Consider the following 17,861-nt stretch of genomic DNA (forward strand, 5'->3'; position numbering starts at 1 on the left):
AACGAGAAGACTAGTATTGTTCATAATTAATTGGTCAATGGGTCCTATTCAAAAAGTCCACCACATGAAAAAACAAATATACAAAACCCCAATTTTTTCCACTACAAATTAAGTCTAATCAACTCATGATCATTCTATTAGTCCATATTTATGTCGTGACACAATTAGTAAATATATTTACTATCAAAGCACATTTCAAACATCAACAGTGAAAAAGCACTTGATCATCAAGCCGATTGATTGATAAAAAAAAATAAAGCAAGCATGAATTGTATTTTTTTTTTTAATATTGGGGACAACATCATTTTCATTCACATGGGTGGCGCGCGCCTAAGTTTTACTTTTGTTGCTTTGTAACATTTTTTTCTTCTTTTTGTTGTTTCTGTTTTCATACTAATTTCTTGCGACGACCTAATTACTTTTGAATTTGTACGTACGTACGTACACTTCACATGAAACAATCCATAGTACTTCTACGTACCTACATGTCCATATATAATATATATATATATATAAATTTTATGTGTAATCATTTTTATTTATTCTTTATACACTCTACTAATATGATTGATTGTGTTATTTTTTTAATATAAAATAATTATTTTAACCAATCATATGACTAGAATGCATAAAAAATACATAAAAATTATTATATATAACAAAACTATGTATGTGTGTTTTTTTATGTTATGACAAAATTACTGTCAAAGCACGTGAATGGATAGCTAGATAAGAATATAGTATCGAAAAATCTTCTTGCAAGCAATTTCATGCACCAAATCACATATCAATGTTAAATGTAAGGCATTATTTTATTTATTTTTATAATAAAAAAAATTATGTGAGTGTTGGTACGCAGTTTGATGCGCCAAACTGCTTGTACCTAATAAATCCCATATAGTATAGCTAGTCGCTAGATAGTTTCAAAAATATAAATGGCATAGTATTTTCGTATAATTATCACGTAATATCACATAATTATTTAAATTATAATTTATTCTATCATGATCATCACTAATTTTATTGACAAAAGATAAGAAAATCGCGTGTTTATATTTAAAAAATACCGAATTATTACTCCATTATATCACAAAATATCAATAAAATAATTTTTATCGTGAAAAAGATTTGTATCAATATATGGGTATTTTAGTTTGGAATATATTAATAGTAGCTTAATTAGAATCCTTGAAACCGAAACCAAGATCGATCAAGGAATATTGTCAGGCGAAATTAATTAATAATTTTATCTGATGATTTGTAAAAATCTGGTTGCAATTAAAGTGATAATTAATGTCTTATAATAAGATATATATATATATATATATTTAGAAAATATATAAAAAAATACTTTAGACAATATTATACAAAAGTAAATCTATAAATTGATGTGGTTTGATATAATACGCTAGATTGTAAAATTACTTTTTATTATAAAATATATTAACCGGATCTTATAAAATCACATTAATTTATAAATTTATTTTGTATAATTTATTTGTGTGTATGTAACCGTTCTTAAATATATATATAAGAAAAATGTTAAATGTACTTTAAAAAAATTTATAAAAAAATTTATTTATCTACGTATCAGTATTGATACGTTAAAAATAATAAAAATTAAATTTAAAATTAAAAAAAAAACTAATAAAATAAATCTTATAAATAAAATTATAAGTATATGCATCACAACTCTGCATATGATGGTACACTTGAAAAGCATTGAGGAAAAGTACCCGTGGAATATGAACAAATTAAGTGGAAAGGGATCCAAAGAGGAGGACCACACGTGTAAGGAGGATGTTGGATCAAAGAGCAGTCGAATAAAGGCCAGAGCGCATCTCTGCTTAATTATTTCCAGACACCGGCCAAAACCGGATCAGAATGACCAGTTTTTACTACTTTGAAAGCGATTATTCAGCTAGCAGCTTTTCTTTCTATATACCAATAGTAGCTAGTTTTGGTTGCTTGGTGTGTTGTTTTTTTCTATAAAAGCGAGAATTGCTTGCTTGCTTTTCCTACTAAATGGAAATTAAGCTGAAAAAAAGGTTGCTTTGAAGCAGATTATATAAGATATTCATGATGTTCGTGCAGATCTCTTTGATAGATGGCTGAAGCAGCTCGCCACTGAAGCGCGCAAGGACAAAGGTATGTTAATTCCATTCATTTACTCTTTAATTGATCTCCAAGTCATCATGTATATATATATATATATGGTTGTGTTTTCTTCCTTTTTTTTCTCACTCCTGATCTCTCTCTCTCTCTCTCTCTCTCTGATCTCTCTGTTCTGATATTCTTTGTTTTCATAATGAAAGCATCTGTTGAGATATGGATCGAGTTTTACATTTGTTCGTGTCGATTGGTGTTTGGAGAAACTTTTTCTTTCCCACATTTTCCTCAATTTATGATGGATAAGATCAAACTATTGTTAATTCCCAGCTTTTTTGCAAGACTTCAAATATTTTTTTAATTTTTTTTGTGAGGGTGGGGGTATATATAAGTAGGAAAATTTTTTTTATCAGTCATTATTCACTACTTTATACCTCACAATCTTATAAAAAATATCTCTACTCTCTTAAAAAAAAAATTATATAAATAAGTAAGAGAGTAAATAGTGACTGATAAGTAAAATTCTTGATATAAAAATCAAGAAAGAAGAAGATCATGTGAAATAAATAAATAATTATAAAAAAAAAATACTCGTTCCAGCAAGCAGATTATAATAAAGTGGATGATCAGTACTGAACTCTCTGGACCCTTTTTTTTCATTCAAATTATTTTTCCTTTCTTGATTCACCGAACCAGAAACTTCATGCTTTGTTCCGGCCAATATTTAGGTTTAAGAAGTTGTTCAGGAAAATAAAGGTTTAGAAGTTATAATTCACAAGCTGGCCTGTAGATTTAGGACTCGTTTGGTTACGAACTTAAGATAAGATAAGATGAGATATTTTGTTAAAATTTAAATAAAATATTATTATAATATTATTTTTATTTTAAAATTTAAAAAAATTAAATTATTTATTATATATTATATTAAAAATTATAAAAATTATATAAAATAAAATAATTTAATTTTATCTTATCAAACCAACCTTAATTGTCATATTGTTCTTCCTACATTAATAATGAGGGAAAGAAAAAGATCAAATTATTAAAAATAATAATCGCATTTCACATGATGATCATCATGCATGACATCATTGACCAGAATCCACCAATTGAATGACAGGAGCTGGTAGTGGGTAAACTTGGATTACTGGCAGCCTATTATTAATGAGCTGTCGTGATCAAATATCGATGGATCGCATGCATATTAATTGCAAGATATATAATTAAAAAACTTATTATTTTGCTTACTCAACTTACGCATTTATTTTCACATTTAATATATTTTAGTTTTTTTTACTTAAATAGTTAAAGAAGTTATTATTAATAATTTAGTGTGTTGATATATTTTTATATTTTTTAAAAATATTTTAAAATGATAAAAAATTTAAATAAAAAAATAAAATAAATGGAATAAAATATTTTTAACTTAACTGTAAGTATGAGCAGTACACTCTGAACGATAGAGTAATACCACTCATATAATTAAGGAGTGAAATTCTAAATCTATAATATGAAATAAGATAATTTTAAATAAAAATTAAAAATTATATTATTGTAATATTATTTTTTAATATTATTATTATTTTTTAATTTAAAATTTTGAATTAAGATTTAAAAAAATTAAATTATTTATTATATATTATATAAAAAATTTAAAAAAATATATAATAATGAAATAAAATAAAATAAGTTAAAACGGGACAAATTTAAAGAAAGATGAGTGTATATACATATAGTAACTCATTAATAGATGGGTCCTTCACATCATGTGGAACGAGTAGTGGGACCAGTTTCACCCCATATTAATCATGATGTCTTGCGGATCGAGGACCATTCATGCGACTTCCCAGAGTTTCTAATCTTCCAAGCAAACTTCCACAGGCCCCACCATGCGACAAAAGGCTCTGACGCTCATATTGGCTTGTCGATCCCATTCATCCATCAAAAGGCACCAAAACTCCTCACAAATTTAACAGTTCTTCTGGGTGCAAGCGATGCCGCGTACCAATTGCGTACCAACGGCGGACGTGGAGAACTTTGTCAGAGAATAAAAAAAAAATGTAAAATGAAAGAAAATGCAGAGAATAGAAAGAACGGAGAGAAAAAAAAGGCAGCCCGCGTTCAAATCCCCCAAATCTAGTGATCCCAACGTATTATCTCCCCCAAATTTCTTTCTCAACGCAGGCATCTCTCCCAAATCTCCTCTGCGCGCGACGACGACAAGATGGCGAGGCTCCTCTGCACGCGAGGATGACGGGATGGAGAGGGTCTCCTCTGCGCGCGACCGCGACGGTCTCCTCTGCGCGCGAGGACGACGGGATGGCGATGGTCTCCTCTGCGCGCGACCGCGATGGTCTCCTCTGCGCGCGAGGACGACGGGATGGCGATGGTCTCCTCTGCGCGCGACCGCGATGGTCTCCTCTGTGCGCGACCGCGACGGTCTCCTCTGCGCGCGAGGACGACGGGATGGCGAAGGTCTCATCTGCGCGCGACCGCGATGGTCTCCTCTGCGCGCGAGGACGACGGGATGGCGAGGGTCTCCATTGCGCGCGACCGCAAGGGAGGAGACCGCGAAGGGGAAAAAACCAGAGAAGAGAGAGGGCGCGAAGAGGAAGAGGAAGAGAGAAGGCACGAAGACTGTGCCCTTCGTTCAAAACTATGCGTTTTGTCAAAATATTTTACTTATCTTCAGATCCCGCCCAAACTTTAGCTCCTTCACGTAAAATAAAAAACGGTTCGTTTCATTAAATTGATCCATGTCAGCACATGGGTGCACTTCGGTACGCAATTTCGCTTGACTTTAGAGTTTTCCCAAATTTAAATACCAAACAAGAACAAACTATCTGGCCACCGACTACTTGTATGTTCAAAACAAGTGGTACTTCACCTTAATTTGCACACACAAAATATATATATATATATATTGCATGCATGTTATTATTTAGTAAATATTTGTTTGGATTAAAACAGATAGAAGTTTTTTACATTTTTTTTTTTGAAGAAACAAAAGCAAAATAAAATCATCTGGTATTTTGTGCAGCATTGTCTGTAGCATTGCTATTCATAAACTACACACGTCGCATATCATAATTTTTTTTTATTTATTTATTTTTTTATTTTTAAATAATTGAATTATTCTACTCATCATCTATATACCACATATTTAATAAGAAAAAAAATATAAAAATTATAAAAAGAATGGTGTGTAGTGTATGAAACTTAAGAATATAATTTTTCTGTTGAAAATGGCATGCACATGGAAAAAACAGTGTGTTTTTGGATAGCAATCAATAAAGCGAGTACAATCTGTTAAGATATAAAATAAATAATAAAATTTATCTCTTTCTATTAATTTAAGTTTTTGAGATAAGTGATGATTTTACATAATATCAAAATAGAAGTATTGAGTTCTAACCTTAACTCTACACTCTATTTCATTTAATTAAATATTTCACGTTTTGAACCATCCATTAAAAGAGAATCTAACTCACACGTGAAGGAAATATTAAAATATAAAATAAATAATAAAATTTACGTCTTTTCATTAATTTAAACTTTTGACATAAATAACGATTTCACACGGTCAAAATTAAATATTAGTGCCGCTGCTTATCATGCACATGAGTACTCTTTCTCCCTGTTCTTGTCGTGTTTTTTCTTGCAACCGGATGCAGGTTGTTCAAGTTAATGCAAGTAACAGAAAGCTGAACAACCACAGTTATAGCTTTAAGGTTGCATGCTGCATGGTTAGCTCTGGACATGAACAAATTAAGACATAGCCATTTTATAACGCAAGATAATATAATTTATTACATAAACTTAACGAGGATAAAATACAGTAACAGGCCGGTTCCAGCTTGCTAGTAATTACGGAAAAACAAAAAAACGATGAAATTAAAATAACAAGACTAATTTAAGGATAATGATCATCTTATATATATATATATATATATTGCCTAACATGCTGCATGATGCTGCTCATGATCTCTCTCTTTCAAGCATTTTTTAATGAGAGATTTTAATATATTCTGAATAATTAAGCTTTATATATACTGATTGATTAATCGTATTGGGTAGTGCATATACGTTTCATGTGTTAATGTTGGAAGTTTGTTCAAAGCATTCAACAATGAATTCTAGATAGTCAGTGTATATATAATCAGTGGTGCATAGGATCGGAGTTTACTCTGCAGGAATGAGCTAGTCTGAAGAGCCTATATATATATATATATATATATATATGGCGTTGGCATTGGTAGAGCCAATGCATTCACCCTGATCATTAGTACCACAATAGCTAGATCGAGGCAATGCATTGGCGTTGGTAGTTGGATATATGGATGTCTTTGTGCATGAATTAGATAGTGATAAAAGGGGAATGATATTTCACGAGGTCTGCTTGGGGTCCAACGGCTGTAGTGGATAATTAATATATATATATATATATAATGGTAAATTACATGAAGATTATCTCTATGAGTCGACTTGTTATAATTAAATTATATGTTCTTGATCATGGACTTGGAATTGAGGTATTATTAATCGATGCATTTCGACTCGAGATCAGAGCATCTGCAAACCGATTTCACATTAATTTTTGTGACACATGTTCCATATATATTAATATAATAGTATAGTTAAAAGTTGGAGAGTTTCCATTCATACTGAAGAGTGAAATTCCAGTTTCTGTCAAAAGAAGCATGATTAACCCTTGCTTTCAGATCAATTTTCCACGCCACCATGGAAGATAAGAAAAAATATAAAAAATTAAAAAATTAAAAAATAATTCTAACCTTTTTAAATTTCTAAATAAAAATTATATTATTACAATATTTTAATTTTATAATATTTTTTATTTAATTTTTTCTTTCTTATTTTTCAAAACATAAAAAATACTCAATAACGTTTAGATAGTGCAAAGATCTGAGAAGAGTTGTGAATAGTAATAATAAAATATTAATAAAATAGATAAAAAATAATAATAAAATATTCTAAAAATATATAAAATATTCTTAATATTTACTATTATTCACAAATTATCTTATTATTATTTATAAAAATTTCTTTCTCATCTTATTATTGTCACTTCCCAAAGTCAAAGCACCGAGGGGGGAAAAAAAATTAAGTCCCACGAAACCTTCCACTACCGTTAATCCTTTAATTGTTTCCCCTCTGGCTCTCTTGCTCTCCATTGCAAGCTTGCACTTTCATTGTCCTTCTTCTTTTGTTTTGTACCATTTGGTTATCAATCTGTATCTTCACAGATATGAAGCAACGTTCGAAGCACCAACCAGAGGTACTACTGATACTCTTTCTTGCTCCGTGAATTTTCTTTTGTGAATTCTGTTTTATGGGCTTTGGTTTTTGGATAAACAATATTGAGGGAAAACTTGCAGAGAAGTAGAGCTGAAATATGTTGTTTGGGTTGGTGGTGCGTACAGCTCTTCTGGCCCAGAGTGGTGATACGCAAATGGCTTAACATCAGCACCAAGGACTCCGATTTCAGCGCTGACGAGGACGACTTCGATATAGATTCCGGTTCTGATTCAGATTCCGAGGCTGAAGGTCACAATCCTCGCGTTAAATCCTTCAACTTTTTGTTTTCTTTTAAAAAAAAGTTATAGTTTTTCTCAATATCTTACTTCTATATTGGAACTTGGTTGGTTTGTGCGGATTTGGTGGTGTTGCCGATAGCCTGATAGTGCAAGAAAGTCTGAGTTTGACGCCTTCAAAAACAAAAAAAAAAATTGAGGAACTCATCAAGAATTCTAACTGGGAAATGGGCCTATGGGGGAACACTGGAACTGGTTGCTTATTAGTTTGTGTGGACATCTTGGAAATGTGCTTTTGATGGTTTATAGTTTGTTTGGAAATAGATCTCATCTCATCTCCTTCCCAAACATAATTTAAATACAAAATTGTCAAACTAATCATTATAACTTTCCCAAACTTTCAAACAAAAAATAAAAACAAATTTAACTTTTTCAAATCCTTGAACAAAATTAAAATTATAAAACTATATTCTAACAATATTTTAACTTTACGATATTTTTCACAAATTCAACTTTTTATTCAATTTTTTATTAAACTATCTCACTAATATTTTTTTTATAAGTAAAATAAGTATTTATTCATCCAATCAACTGTCAATTACATAATCAGACTATGCCCTATTTATGTAGGAGCATTAGAAACTAAAAACTCATGAAAATCCATGCCATTAAAGTCCACGGCAATGGCCCAAGTACAAAAAATCTTAAAAAATAACATTTTTAGCTCTACCATAGATCTTTCTTTGTCTTCAAAAAATATTTATAAACTATTTTACTACTATACATGGATTTCATGGTGTCAATGGATTTTTTTGAGGACCCATTGAAGTGGGTCCTTGGGCAGATCTGAAGTTTATAATTCTGTTTTTTGGCTTATGCGGATGTTATTGCTAGAACGGGATAGTGTTGTACTCGGATTGTTTTTTTTTTTCTCCTCAAGTTTTAAAGAGTCCCTTCCAAGGCTTGAGTCAGACTATCAAATGTATGTTTGCAGGATTTGGTCAACAGGGAAGACAATCGCGGTTGATGGGCAAAAAAGTGGATGATGCTAAGGTTGATCTTGAAGGTAATTTTTCATTTACACAGTTTGCACATTGTGATCAGTTTTTTTAGATATCCATTAGTTTCAGTGGCTTCTCGAAATTGTACCAATTCTTGGTTTTGGTGATGGAGGAAGACGTTCTGTATTGAGGCTGCTCTTGACAACATATTTCTTGAATAAACATCAGTAATCCTTTCATTGGTTGGACACAATTGGATTTAATCAGACTATTCAAATTTGGGTAATTTGAAAAGTTTTGTCTCTCAGTTGGAATTTCTCCGTGTCCCTGGAAATTGGCTCTCAAATGCTGACCAAATGGAACCTAGAATGATTTAAGATTTGAAGTGAAGATTGCTTGATATAATTAATCACCCGTGTCTTGTATTGGCATCAATTTATTTCAGAGAATATGACTAAGAAGGTAGCCATACTAAATTATTACCCGAAGTTAGGTAGTAATGCAATAGCATTTTTCCATTTTAAGTTGGATAATGCCTCAAATTATGACTATTCTATTCAGGATGCTTGTTGTGGTTGGCCATTGTAGCCCCTTCCTGTTCATGTATCGAGATATATAATGAGGAGCTTATTGAGTGGGTATAGGGTGTGGGCTCCACATGAAAATTGAATAATTCTGTAGCAATAGATATTTGTCAGTTCGAAATTAATTGCATTCTTTGGGAAAAAAATCCATTTTGTCTACAATAATGCTGCCTAATCTCAAATCTTATGCGTATTTCCAGCTCTAATACTATCCTTTCATGTTTCATTACTTTGTAGGCTGATTTTTTATTTTTTATTTTTGGACTTCAGATGGTCTTCCAATGTTAAGAAGAAGAAGAAAATCAGAAACTTTTAGGGCACAATATATAAACAACGAGGAAGTCAGGTATAGTGTGCCTAATCTAAAGAGTGAACACTTGTTGCACTCATTCTGGAAAGTACAAAAAGTGATGGTATCATTTTGAGTTAGTCAATTATTTTTATTTGGCTCTCCTTTTGTCCTAGAATATGCGTTGGGACATGGAATGTTGGAGGGAAACTTCCACCTGATGACCTAGATATTGATGATTGGCTAAATATCAACGAGCCAGCTGATATATATGTGCTTGGGTGAGTTTTTTCAGAAGTTTCGTGTATGTGTAGATTATATGTTGTGTTAAATTTGGTGCTTTTATATTTGCTTTATGTTGCACTAATCTGTTTTATTATCTCATAATTGTTGATATTCTGCATTTAATCGTGATACATGTCAAAAAATGTGAGTGGTTCTTTCTGTTACGAAAAAATTTGTTCTATACTGCTCTCTGTGATCTTAACCTGTTGTTTATATCCGGTGGAGTCCTTGGAAGCATGACATCTGCTTTTTGCTCACAGTCTTCAAGAGATTGTGCCATTAAATGCCGGGAATATCTTTGGTGCTGAAGATAGTCGCCCAGTTCCAAGGTGGGAAAAGATCATCCGTGAAACACTGAATCGAATCCGGCCCAAGGAAACAAATATAAAATCCTTTAGTGATCCCCCCTCTCCATCAAAATATAAGCCATCTGATGATATCCCAGATATAGAAGAGGAGTTTCTTGAAAGTGATAGTGATGTAGGTGATGAAGTTCATCCATTGGATGAAGAATCCAATGATTTTGATGAAGGTAAGGATGGATCAATCACAGAGCAAACCACATATGTGAATTCTGGAGTTTCAGATTGTCCTGGAAGTGGCAAATTAGGCTTTCCAGGAGAAGAAGAATTACAGAGGCAATTTTCTTCTCCAAAGAGGTTGGAGAGGTTAAATTGTTTGAGGACAGAACATTCAGAAAATGTGGAAACATCAGTTGCTCGAGACTGTGGCAAATTTACCAAAAGTCTTAGTGGATCAGAAAGGATTGGTTTGAGCTGGCCAGAGCCTCCATTAAACTTGATATCTCAGCGTGTATTAGAGAGGCCTAATTCCTTCAGATCAGTTAAATCTTTTAAAGCATCCAAATCTTTCACGACATATAGTTCTTTCAAGTCAACTACAAATGAAGTGCCTGCACAGATAGCACTGCTTGCAGAAATTGACCTCAAATCTCTCTTGAAGAGGAAGCGAAGATCATCATTTGTAAGGATGGTAAGCAAGCAGATGGTTGGGATTTTCCTCACTATATGGGCCCGTAGGAGCTTGCGTAGACATATTCAGAACTTAAAAGTGTCTACAGTTGGTGTTGGTGTTATGGGCTACATTGGTAACAAGGTTTGTTTCTTTCCCTGATGTTTTTTCTTCATTATTGTGAATTCTTTTTGGCCGTAGTGCTTGTTTTATTATAATTTCGTTGTGAGGAAAAACATTTTATTTTATTTTTATTGTTATTTGCAGTTCTCCTCTTTACTTGCATTGCTTTCAGTATGATGTTTTAGGTTAGGGGCTGCATGCAGTAGTTTTATTTGGCATGCATTATACCAAATGTGTCGTATTTTTAAAGCCTAGTATCTCATTCCTCAAGGCATAGGGATTAAAGTAATCAAAGGATCTATTAGCATAACGAAGATATCCATGAATTGAAAAGTGTGAGTTTTCCTGCGATAATAAGAAAGGCGCCCATTGTTTTATGCTAAAAGATGTAGTAGAGTTGATTTAAAATATAAAGTAAAAAGAAGTAACTTCTTATCTAATTCATTCTGAGGAGTAATATTATTTTTTTTTTCAATTTTGAAATGCATCTATCACTTCAGTCTTCACTTATTATATAGTAGTCTTTCAGATTTCAAGACAGTTCTTCAATCTTCCAGGGATCAATATCAGTCAGCATGTCCATACATCAGACCTTTTTTTGTTTTATATGTACTCACCTGACATCAGGTGAAAAAGATGGAGATGAACTAAAAAGAAATGCTGATGTGCATGAAATACTTCGGAGAACTCAATTTCAATCGGTTTCTGATACTGGACTTCCTGGGAGCATCCATAATCATGAGTGAGTATATCACATGCTATTGCAGAACCCTGAGACTATATCTCTCCCTCATGTCCCGGAAATGAGGTTATTTTTTCCTTATGGTTTATTTGGTGCCATTATTATTTCTCATGAGTTATGATGGAACTACAGTTGGTTCTGTAAAGTCGAAAATCTTCATGTGCTTATGTGGTGGTTAGGTTCTACTTGGTCAACTTTTATGCATCAACTTCAACATTTCTTCTGTTATGTTCTGTTACTGAGTATTGTTAGAGCATAGCCCTTGAGTTTGGCTTAGGCGGTAAAGGCAGAAGGTGGGGTTATGATACGTCTTAGGTTCTGATATTTTTTTTATAGGTTTCAGATATTATCAAACAAAAAATGTTCTAACAATGGTATATTCTGGATGAATTTACATCCTTTTAGAATTTTGTTATTGTTTGGGTGTGTTTGCATTGTTTTTGTGTTCCCAAGGTATGCTATCCCAATGAATGCATCAGTTTCCATCATGTCTTTGAAGAAAAGTTTCTAACATTTTGTAATGCTTCAACTTGGAAAAGGAGAATCCACAAATATAGGAGACTCACAATACAAACCAATGGACTCAACTACAGCTCATAGCAATAAGTATAAAAAGTGCAAAAGTATTGTGACTCGTAAAATTAAATAAAACCATCTTCTTGCTGACTGTTTCATCTACTGATATATTAAAATCATCTGTATGAACTATTAAATAAATTTTTTGTAATTTGTAATTTCATTTCACTGGTATGTTTGAGGAGCATCTTCCTCCTTCTTCAAAAGGAGTTGGTTTAGTAACATCATTTTACTTTCTTCTGCAGAAGAATAATTTGGTTGGGTGATCTCAATTACCGTATAAACTTGCCTTATGAGAAAACACAAGAACTAATTTCCAAAAAGGAGTGGTCTAAGTTGGTTGAAAAGGACCAGGTATGTAATCAATTTAATGTGATACTCTATCTAAGTTGGGGATTAATGTTATTGTAGCGCTGTTCACAGCCTTGTCCATCATACCTTAATGTGAATGGGGCTCACATGACATTTTGAACAAATACTGAGCCAAGAATGTGTTGTAGACATCAAATTTTGAATTCACTTATATTTATCAAACAATTCAAAAACTCTGGTCATTAGTCTGGTGCAAGATAAGGGAAAGATTTGTTAGATCTACATTTTTTTCCCCATTGTCATTAATATACACTTAAATATACAAGTGCGGATGTTTATATCAGTAGGCTTCTTTGTCCAAATCAGTAGAATTGATCTAGATTTGATCATAATTGAGAAATTGATCATAGATTTAATATTTTTAACATGAATATTAAGAAAGCAAAAGGTGCAGCACACTAGAAAAGAATGTGCTATAATGCTCATGTAGTCTATGGCTTTACATTTATAATGGTTTGAATTATCTGGATATGGTATTTGAAAACTGAAGTTTCTAGTTAATTCTTTCTCAGTTGCACATTTTGAGATTATTTATCATCCCAAATATGTAATCTATGGCTATTCATATATATGCAATGTGGCTGTACATTAATGGGCTATATAAAGAAGAATGGTCAGATCATATTTCTTGAACTTGGGTATTGGCATTCCACTTGTTACTCTTTACTTCATTGGGAAACATGAAACAAAAGGCAGAAATAATTGAAATGTAAAACTTAGTTTTCATATTCGGTGAATGATTTGCTACATTGAACATTAAGGCATATAGTCGAGCATGGGTCACTGATGACACCAGTACTTATGACTGAGTTCCATCCTTATATAGAGCTGTGCTAGTTGAGCATGGATCACCAATGCACAACATTACATTAATTCTTTATATGTATTTATATTAAGACATGCTTTCTTATCTGCCATTGCAAAGAGAAGGCAATTTTCTCATTTGATTAGGCATAACATTGGAGAAAAACCAAGTTATAGGAATCCAGATTGGCTTTCAGTTGTATTGACATCTCATTCTAACAGCTTGTACGAGAACTTAAAAAGGGTCGTACATTTGATGGATGGTCTGAAGGTACTTTAAGATTCCCACCTACATATAAATATGAGATCAATTCAGAAAAGTACTATGGAGAGGATCCAAAAGCTGGAAGGCGTACACCAGCATGGTATGCTTCTACCTGCCTAGTCTGAGTGCTTGATCCCTGCACCTGCTAATATTATGCTTATTTGGTTGCTAACTCAGCCCCAGAAAATGGTTGTTTCATCATGTTAGAGAAGTTATGATTTAGTTTGTTCTGTTGAAGTAAACCTTTCCAGATAACTTAAGTGTTGGTTTGTTTCATTTGGCATTTAGAGTAATGCTACATACAGTCGTGGAGTACGCAAGCGTCACGCAATCCTTTTCAAAAAGAATCGGGTCCACTATTAAAAAATTAGTTTTTTTTTTCATGTAGGTCCCGTATTTACTCACTTTTTCAAAAGGATTGTGCGGCGCTTACGCACTCCACGACTGCAAATATCATTTCTCTTATTGGATACAAAGTATTGAAAAGGTCTAACCGGCAAGCATTTTGTTGTCATCTCAGTTGCTTTTCCATTATCTGCCTTGTGATAAATTCTGGAAAAGATTCTAGGAACTGCAATTTTGTGTTCGTAAACTGTGAATGATTGTATTTAGGGAGTGAATCTAATTGAAAGACTAGATTGCTTTGGAATAATTTTAACCCTTTGAGTGAGTACCATGAAAGGAAAGGTTAATGTCTTTGGTAGTTTAACTTTACAACTTTGGCATCGTACCCACCGAGCTACATTGCACTATGGATTCGGTGTCTCTTCTTTCTTAGTTCTACCATTGCAACTAAGACAACTTATTCCACATAGCTTTCATTTATACTAGTTATTAAAACTTTCATTTATAGTGAATATAAATTTAACAAGTTAGTGAACTTGTGCTCTGGAAATCCCCAAAGGTGCTTTGTTTAGATCTAAATGGCCGTTGTTCAAAACTAAACATAATAGGTAGCAACATGTAAATACATATATTTGTTTGTGGCAAATCTCAATTATTTCTTTAAAAAATTACTGTAGCTGACACTCTTGTTCCAGGTGTGATCGTGTTCTTTCATATGGCAAGGGACTGAAGCTACTAAGTTACAGGAGGACTGAGCTTAAACTTTCAGATCACCGACCTGTGACTGCCACATATATGGCTGAGGTTGAGGTGTTTTCTCCCAGGAAACTACAGCGGGCACTCACATTCACTGATGCAGAGATCGAAAGGGAAGATGTTATAGCAAATATGGGTATTGATGCTGGAATAAGCAGCTTAATATTGGGAGAGGTGAGGACTTTGCCATGCCATGTGTGTGATTGCATGAGGTTCAATTGGCTTTTCATCAGAGTAGCTAGGCTGTACTAAAATAACTAATTCTAGGGAAACATTCTGTTAACTCCTTTTTCTGAATATAAAATAAAACAAAGCCCTTTATTTTGAAGTTGACACGCAATCTCCTTTTTACAAGCCTTGGCTGTAGTTCATATAGACATGAACTCTGAATTCTTTTAGGTTTTTAGAGAACCCACTTCAGGTGGCTGGTCCAGTAATCTTTATAAAGCTTTTGAAGCTGTGGGGACATTCTTTGACATAACTATTCAAATTTATAGGATTATTCTAAGTCTGCATCTTAGAGCCTTTATCTGGTTGATTTTTAACAGGCCTGATTCTGGTGTGCTTCATTTGGTGATCTGATGGATTTGGTCATGCTATGGCAAGATTGGTCATCTTATGTGCAAGCTGAGGCCAGAACTAAGCTTGAAAATGAGATTGAGCTATATTCTAGTTCTCCATAGCTAAGGTTGCTGGTCATTTTATTGCGTATGTTACTTTATTTTCTTGGGGTCCCAAAGTCTGTGATAAGACAATTAGGGAAGCCCGCTGTCAGTCTATTAAACCCCCTGCTCTGGTGAAGCCTGGATTTTATCATACGTCTACAGGATACCAAGAAGCTTTACCGTCATGCTGGTTGATGCCTCCAAGGGTGCCGGTGTTGAAGCAAGCAAACCTATATGTTTATCCTCTCTGGCTAGAATGCTAAACCTTTCATTGAATCTACTTTGACATACTAACCTTATTTTTTTCCTCTGGCCTAGTTTTTTTCGTTGGAATACCAACCACTTCCCAAGCTTCCATACTTTGTCTCCACTAGCACCCTCCATAAACTCTCTCTCTCTCTCTCATAACCATAATGCCAAAATAATTTCCCCAGAACAACTTGATTAAAGAGGATTAAAGTTCTAAGCCCTAGCCCACCTTCTTCAATTGCCAATTGTACCTTGGTTCACCTCGCCAGATGGGGCTGAGGTTCCACCCCGATACCTCCCATAAGAAATCAGGTTGAAGCTCCTTCAATGGGATATAGTTACGTCATACATGCAGTGATCACTTTTACACCAAGAAACCCAATGCAAGAGCATGTCACCATTGGATCACATGCTCCCTCACAGAAGTTAAACCCTCAAACCTGGAACCAATGACACTTACTTCTCTCTTCTTCTTTTTTTTTTTTTTTTTGAGGCCGCTGTTGTTGGGGGGGGGGGGCATCCATCATATTCATTTATTCTGTTTTTTCTTTGCCACTATCATACTTTTTTTTCCTTTTTAAATGAAAATCTCTCTAATGCAGGAAATACATGATTGAGGGAGGATTTCTCAACACTTAAGAGTGGCTTTGGGTGAGAGATCCGGCAACTTATGAAATTCTCAATAGCATTACTACATTTCACGTGCATTCTTTCAATTTCATTTATTGGTCATTGATATTGTATATTGCAGTTAGTGTGTAAAGGTCTTAGCTATAGGGGATTTACCAATTGGTCTCATAGAGCATATTAGTTCTGAAGGCAGGTTCACACAAGTGGATTATTACTGTAAGTAGTGTGTATTGGAGATCACAGCTACGAGTGGAAAGTTCTCTAGTTGCTTAGAAAGTAGACCTTGTAAAAGACGGTTGATGCTTATTCTCATGAGACATTGCTGCTATATGCAGATTTGTGCTATTTACCTTCCAACTTTAGATTCTTTTGAAATTCTATTGGGGAATATATCTTATGTTCCAAGAATTTTTTTTATATGTAAATTCATGTCTGTGTTTGGCAACAGCTGTAAGAAAAAATGAATTCCATAATATGAACATAACAAATTTCACCTCCACCTTCCCATCCTGAAACCATTTTATCCGCCCGAGTTACTGTATGTATACACATTTGGAGTCATTACTCATTACTCAATATTGATCTCACACATAAGTGGCATCTTAGAAACTAGGGGTTTGGAATCTGGATACAGTCCTACCCTCCAACAGTTCTTACGTTGTGGCTTCTCTTAAGACTTGAACCCACGAACATGAACTTCACAACCAGATTAACCTTTCCATACATACTTGCATCTTTCCAGATTTATATGCTTGTTGTGATATTTGTGCAAGAGTAGGAGGGCTAAGTATCCTGTATCTGTTTGTTTTGCTGGAGTTCCAAGATATAACTCATTATTTCCAAAATGATGCAGTAAGTTCTATAGATGTCATTTCCATACGTTTTAGAAGCATCAATCCTTCACCATAAAAAATTAAAATGGTTGCATAGGCCAAGATGGTTTACCTTATCAACTGCTAGACCTTTGATTTAAAGCCTAAACCATTATTACCAAGTTGTAGGCACAGAGTTCCCTTTTGGTAGTTCTTGCACCGATCCAAACCCAAACCCCTTTCAAGGGAAGATATTGAATTAATGGAACTTTGATCCCAGATCCTGCTTATCTCCAAATCCATAACTTATATCTTGGTCAGTAGTTTACAAACAAATAGTGATTGTCCAGACTCAGAGGAACATATTCTCTCAATCTTTTTATTCTGAAATTAGACGTTTTAATAATCTATTTGCACTAAATGATGGAAGATTGCTTTAGTTTAATATATCACAGTAATATGACAATCCACTGCCGCCTCACCTTAAGAATTTTTAACATTTCCCAAAGGATATAACAAAGGAAAAATTCAAGACACTCTGCAAAGGATCCTCTCTAGCTTAGTTAATAAATTTAAAATCGAGTTGATATCTGACCGATACAATTTGAATAAGCTAAATTAGTATAAGGGCTCATTTAGATGATGAGACAGGATGGTTTTAGATGCGTTGAATAAAATATTATTATAATATTATTTTTTAATATTATTATTATTTTAGAATTTGAAAAAG

The 17,861-nt window shown here is 33.4% G+C and overlaps 1 protein-coding gene across 5 annotated transcripts; it reads left to right on the forward strand.

Moving 5' to 3' along the window:
* The first annotated feature begins 1,782 nt into the window (after window positions 1-1,782).
* LOC109011379 (type IV inositol polyphosphate 5-phosphatase 3) lies at window positions 1,783-16,736 on the forward strand. Of its 5 annotated transcripts, none has more exons than XM_035690991.1 (13): window positions 1,783-1,971; window positions 2,095-2,148; window positions 7,374-7,405; window positions 7,506-7,674; window positions 8,656-8,727; window positions 9,517-9,592; window positions 9,712-9,816; window positions 10,081-10,936; window positions 11,473-11,657; window positions 12,479-12,587; window positions 13,632-13,774; window positions 14,715-14,949; window positions 16,292-16,736. In XM_035690991.1, exons 3-13 carry the CDS (start codon window positions 7,376-7,378, stop codon window positions 16,304-16,306), a joined length of 1,995 nt encoding a protein of 664 aa, XP_035546884.1. In that variant the 5' UTR covers window positions 1,783-1,971; window positions 2,095-2,148; window positions 7,374-7,375; the 3' UTR covers window positions 16,307-16,736. The 5 variants fall into 5 exon arrangements, 4 of the variants coding, with proteins under 4 accessions (XP_035546884.1, XP_018848093.2, XP_018848089.2 ...); XR_004801711.1 differs by lacking the exon at window positions 1,783-1,971 and adding an exon at window positions 15,324-15,463 and having other exon boundaries at window positions 1,999-2,148; XM_018992548.2 differs by lacking the exon at window positions 1,783-1,971 and having other exon boundaries at window positions 1,999-2,148; window positions 7,551-7,674.
* Window positions 16,737-17,861: the final 1,125 nt, after the last annotated feature.

The sequence above is a fragment of the Juglans regia genome, chromosome 6 (genome assembly GCF_001411555.2).
Source record: "Juglans regia cultivar Chandler chromosome 6, Walnut 2.0, whole genome shotgun sequence".
Classification (NCBI taxonomy): Eukaryota; Viridiplantae; Streptophyta; class Magnoliopsida; order Fagales; family Juglandaceae; genus Juglans; species Juglans regia.

What these genes read in the sequence shown, in the direction of transcription:
- LOC109011379 (XM_035690991.1), top strand. Translation starts at nt 7,376, where the DNA reads ATGAAGCAACGTTCGAAGCACCAACCAGAG. An exon ending in TGGGCTACATTGGTAACAAG is followed by an intron (nt 10,937 to 11,472) that starts GTTTGTTTCTTT and finishes TCAATCTTCCAG; the next exon opens with GGATCAATATCAGTCAGCAT. An exon ending in AGTTGGTTGAAAAGGACCAG is followed by an intron (nt 12,588 to 13,631) that starts GTATGTAATCAA and finishes TCATTCTAACAG; the next exon opens with CTTGTACGAGAACTTAAAAA.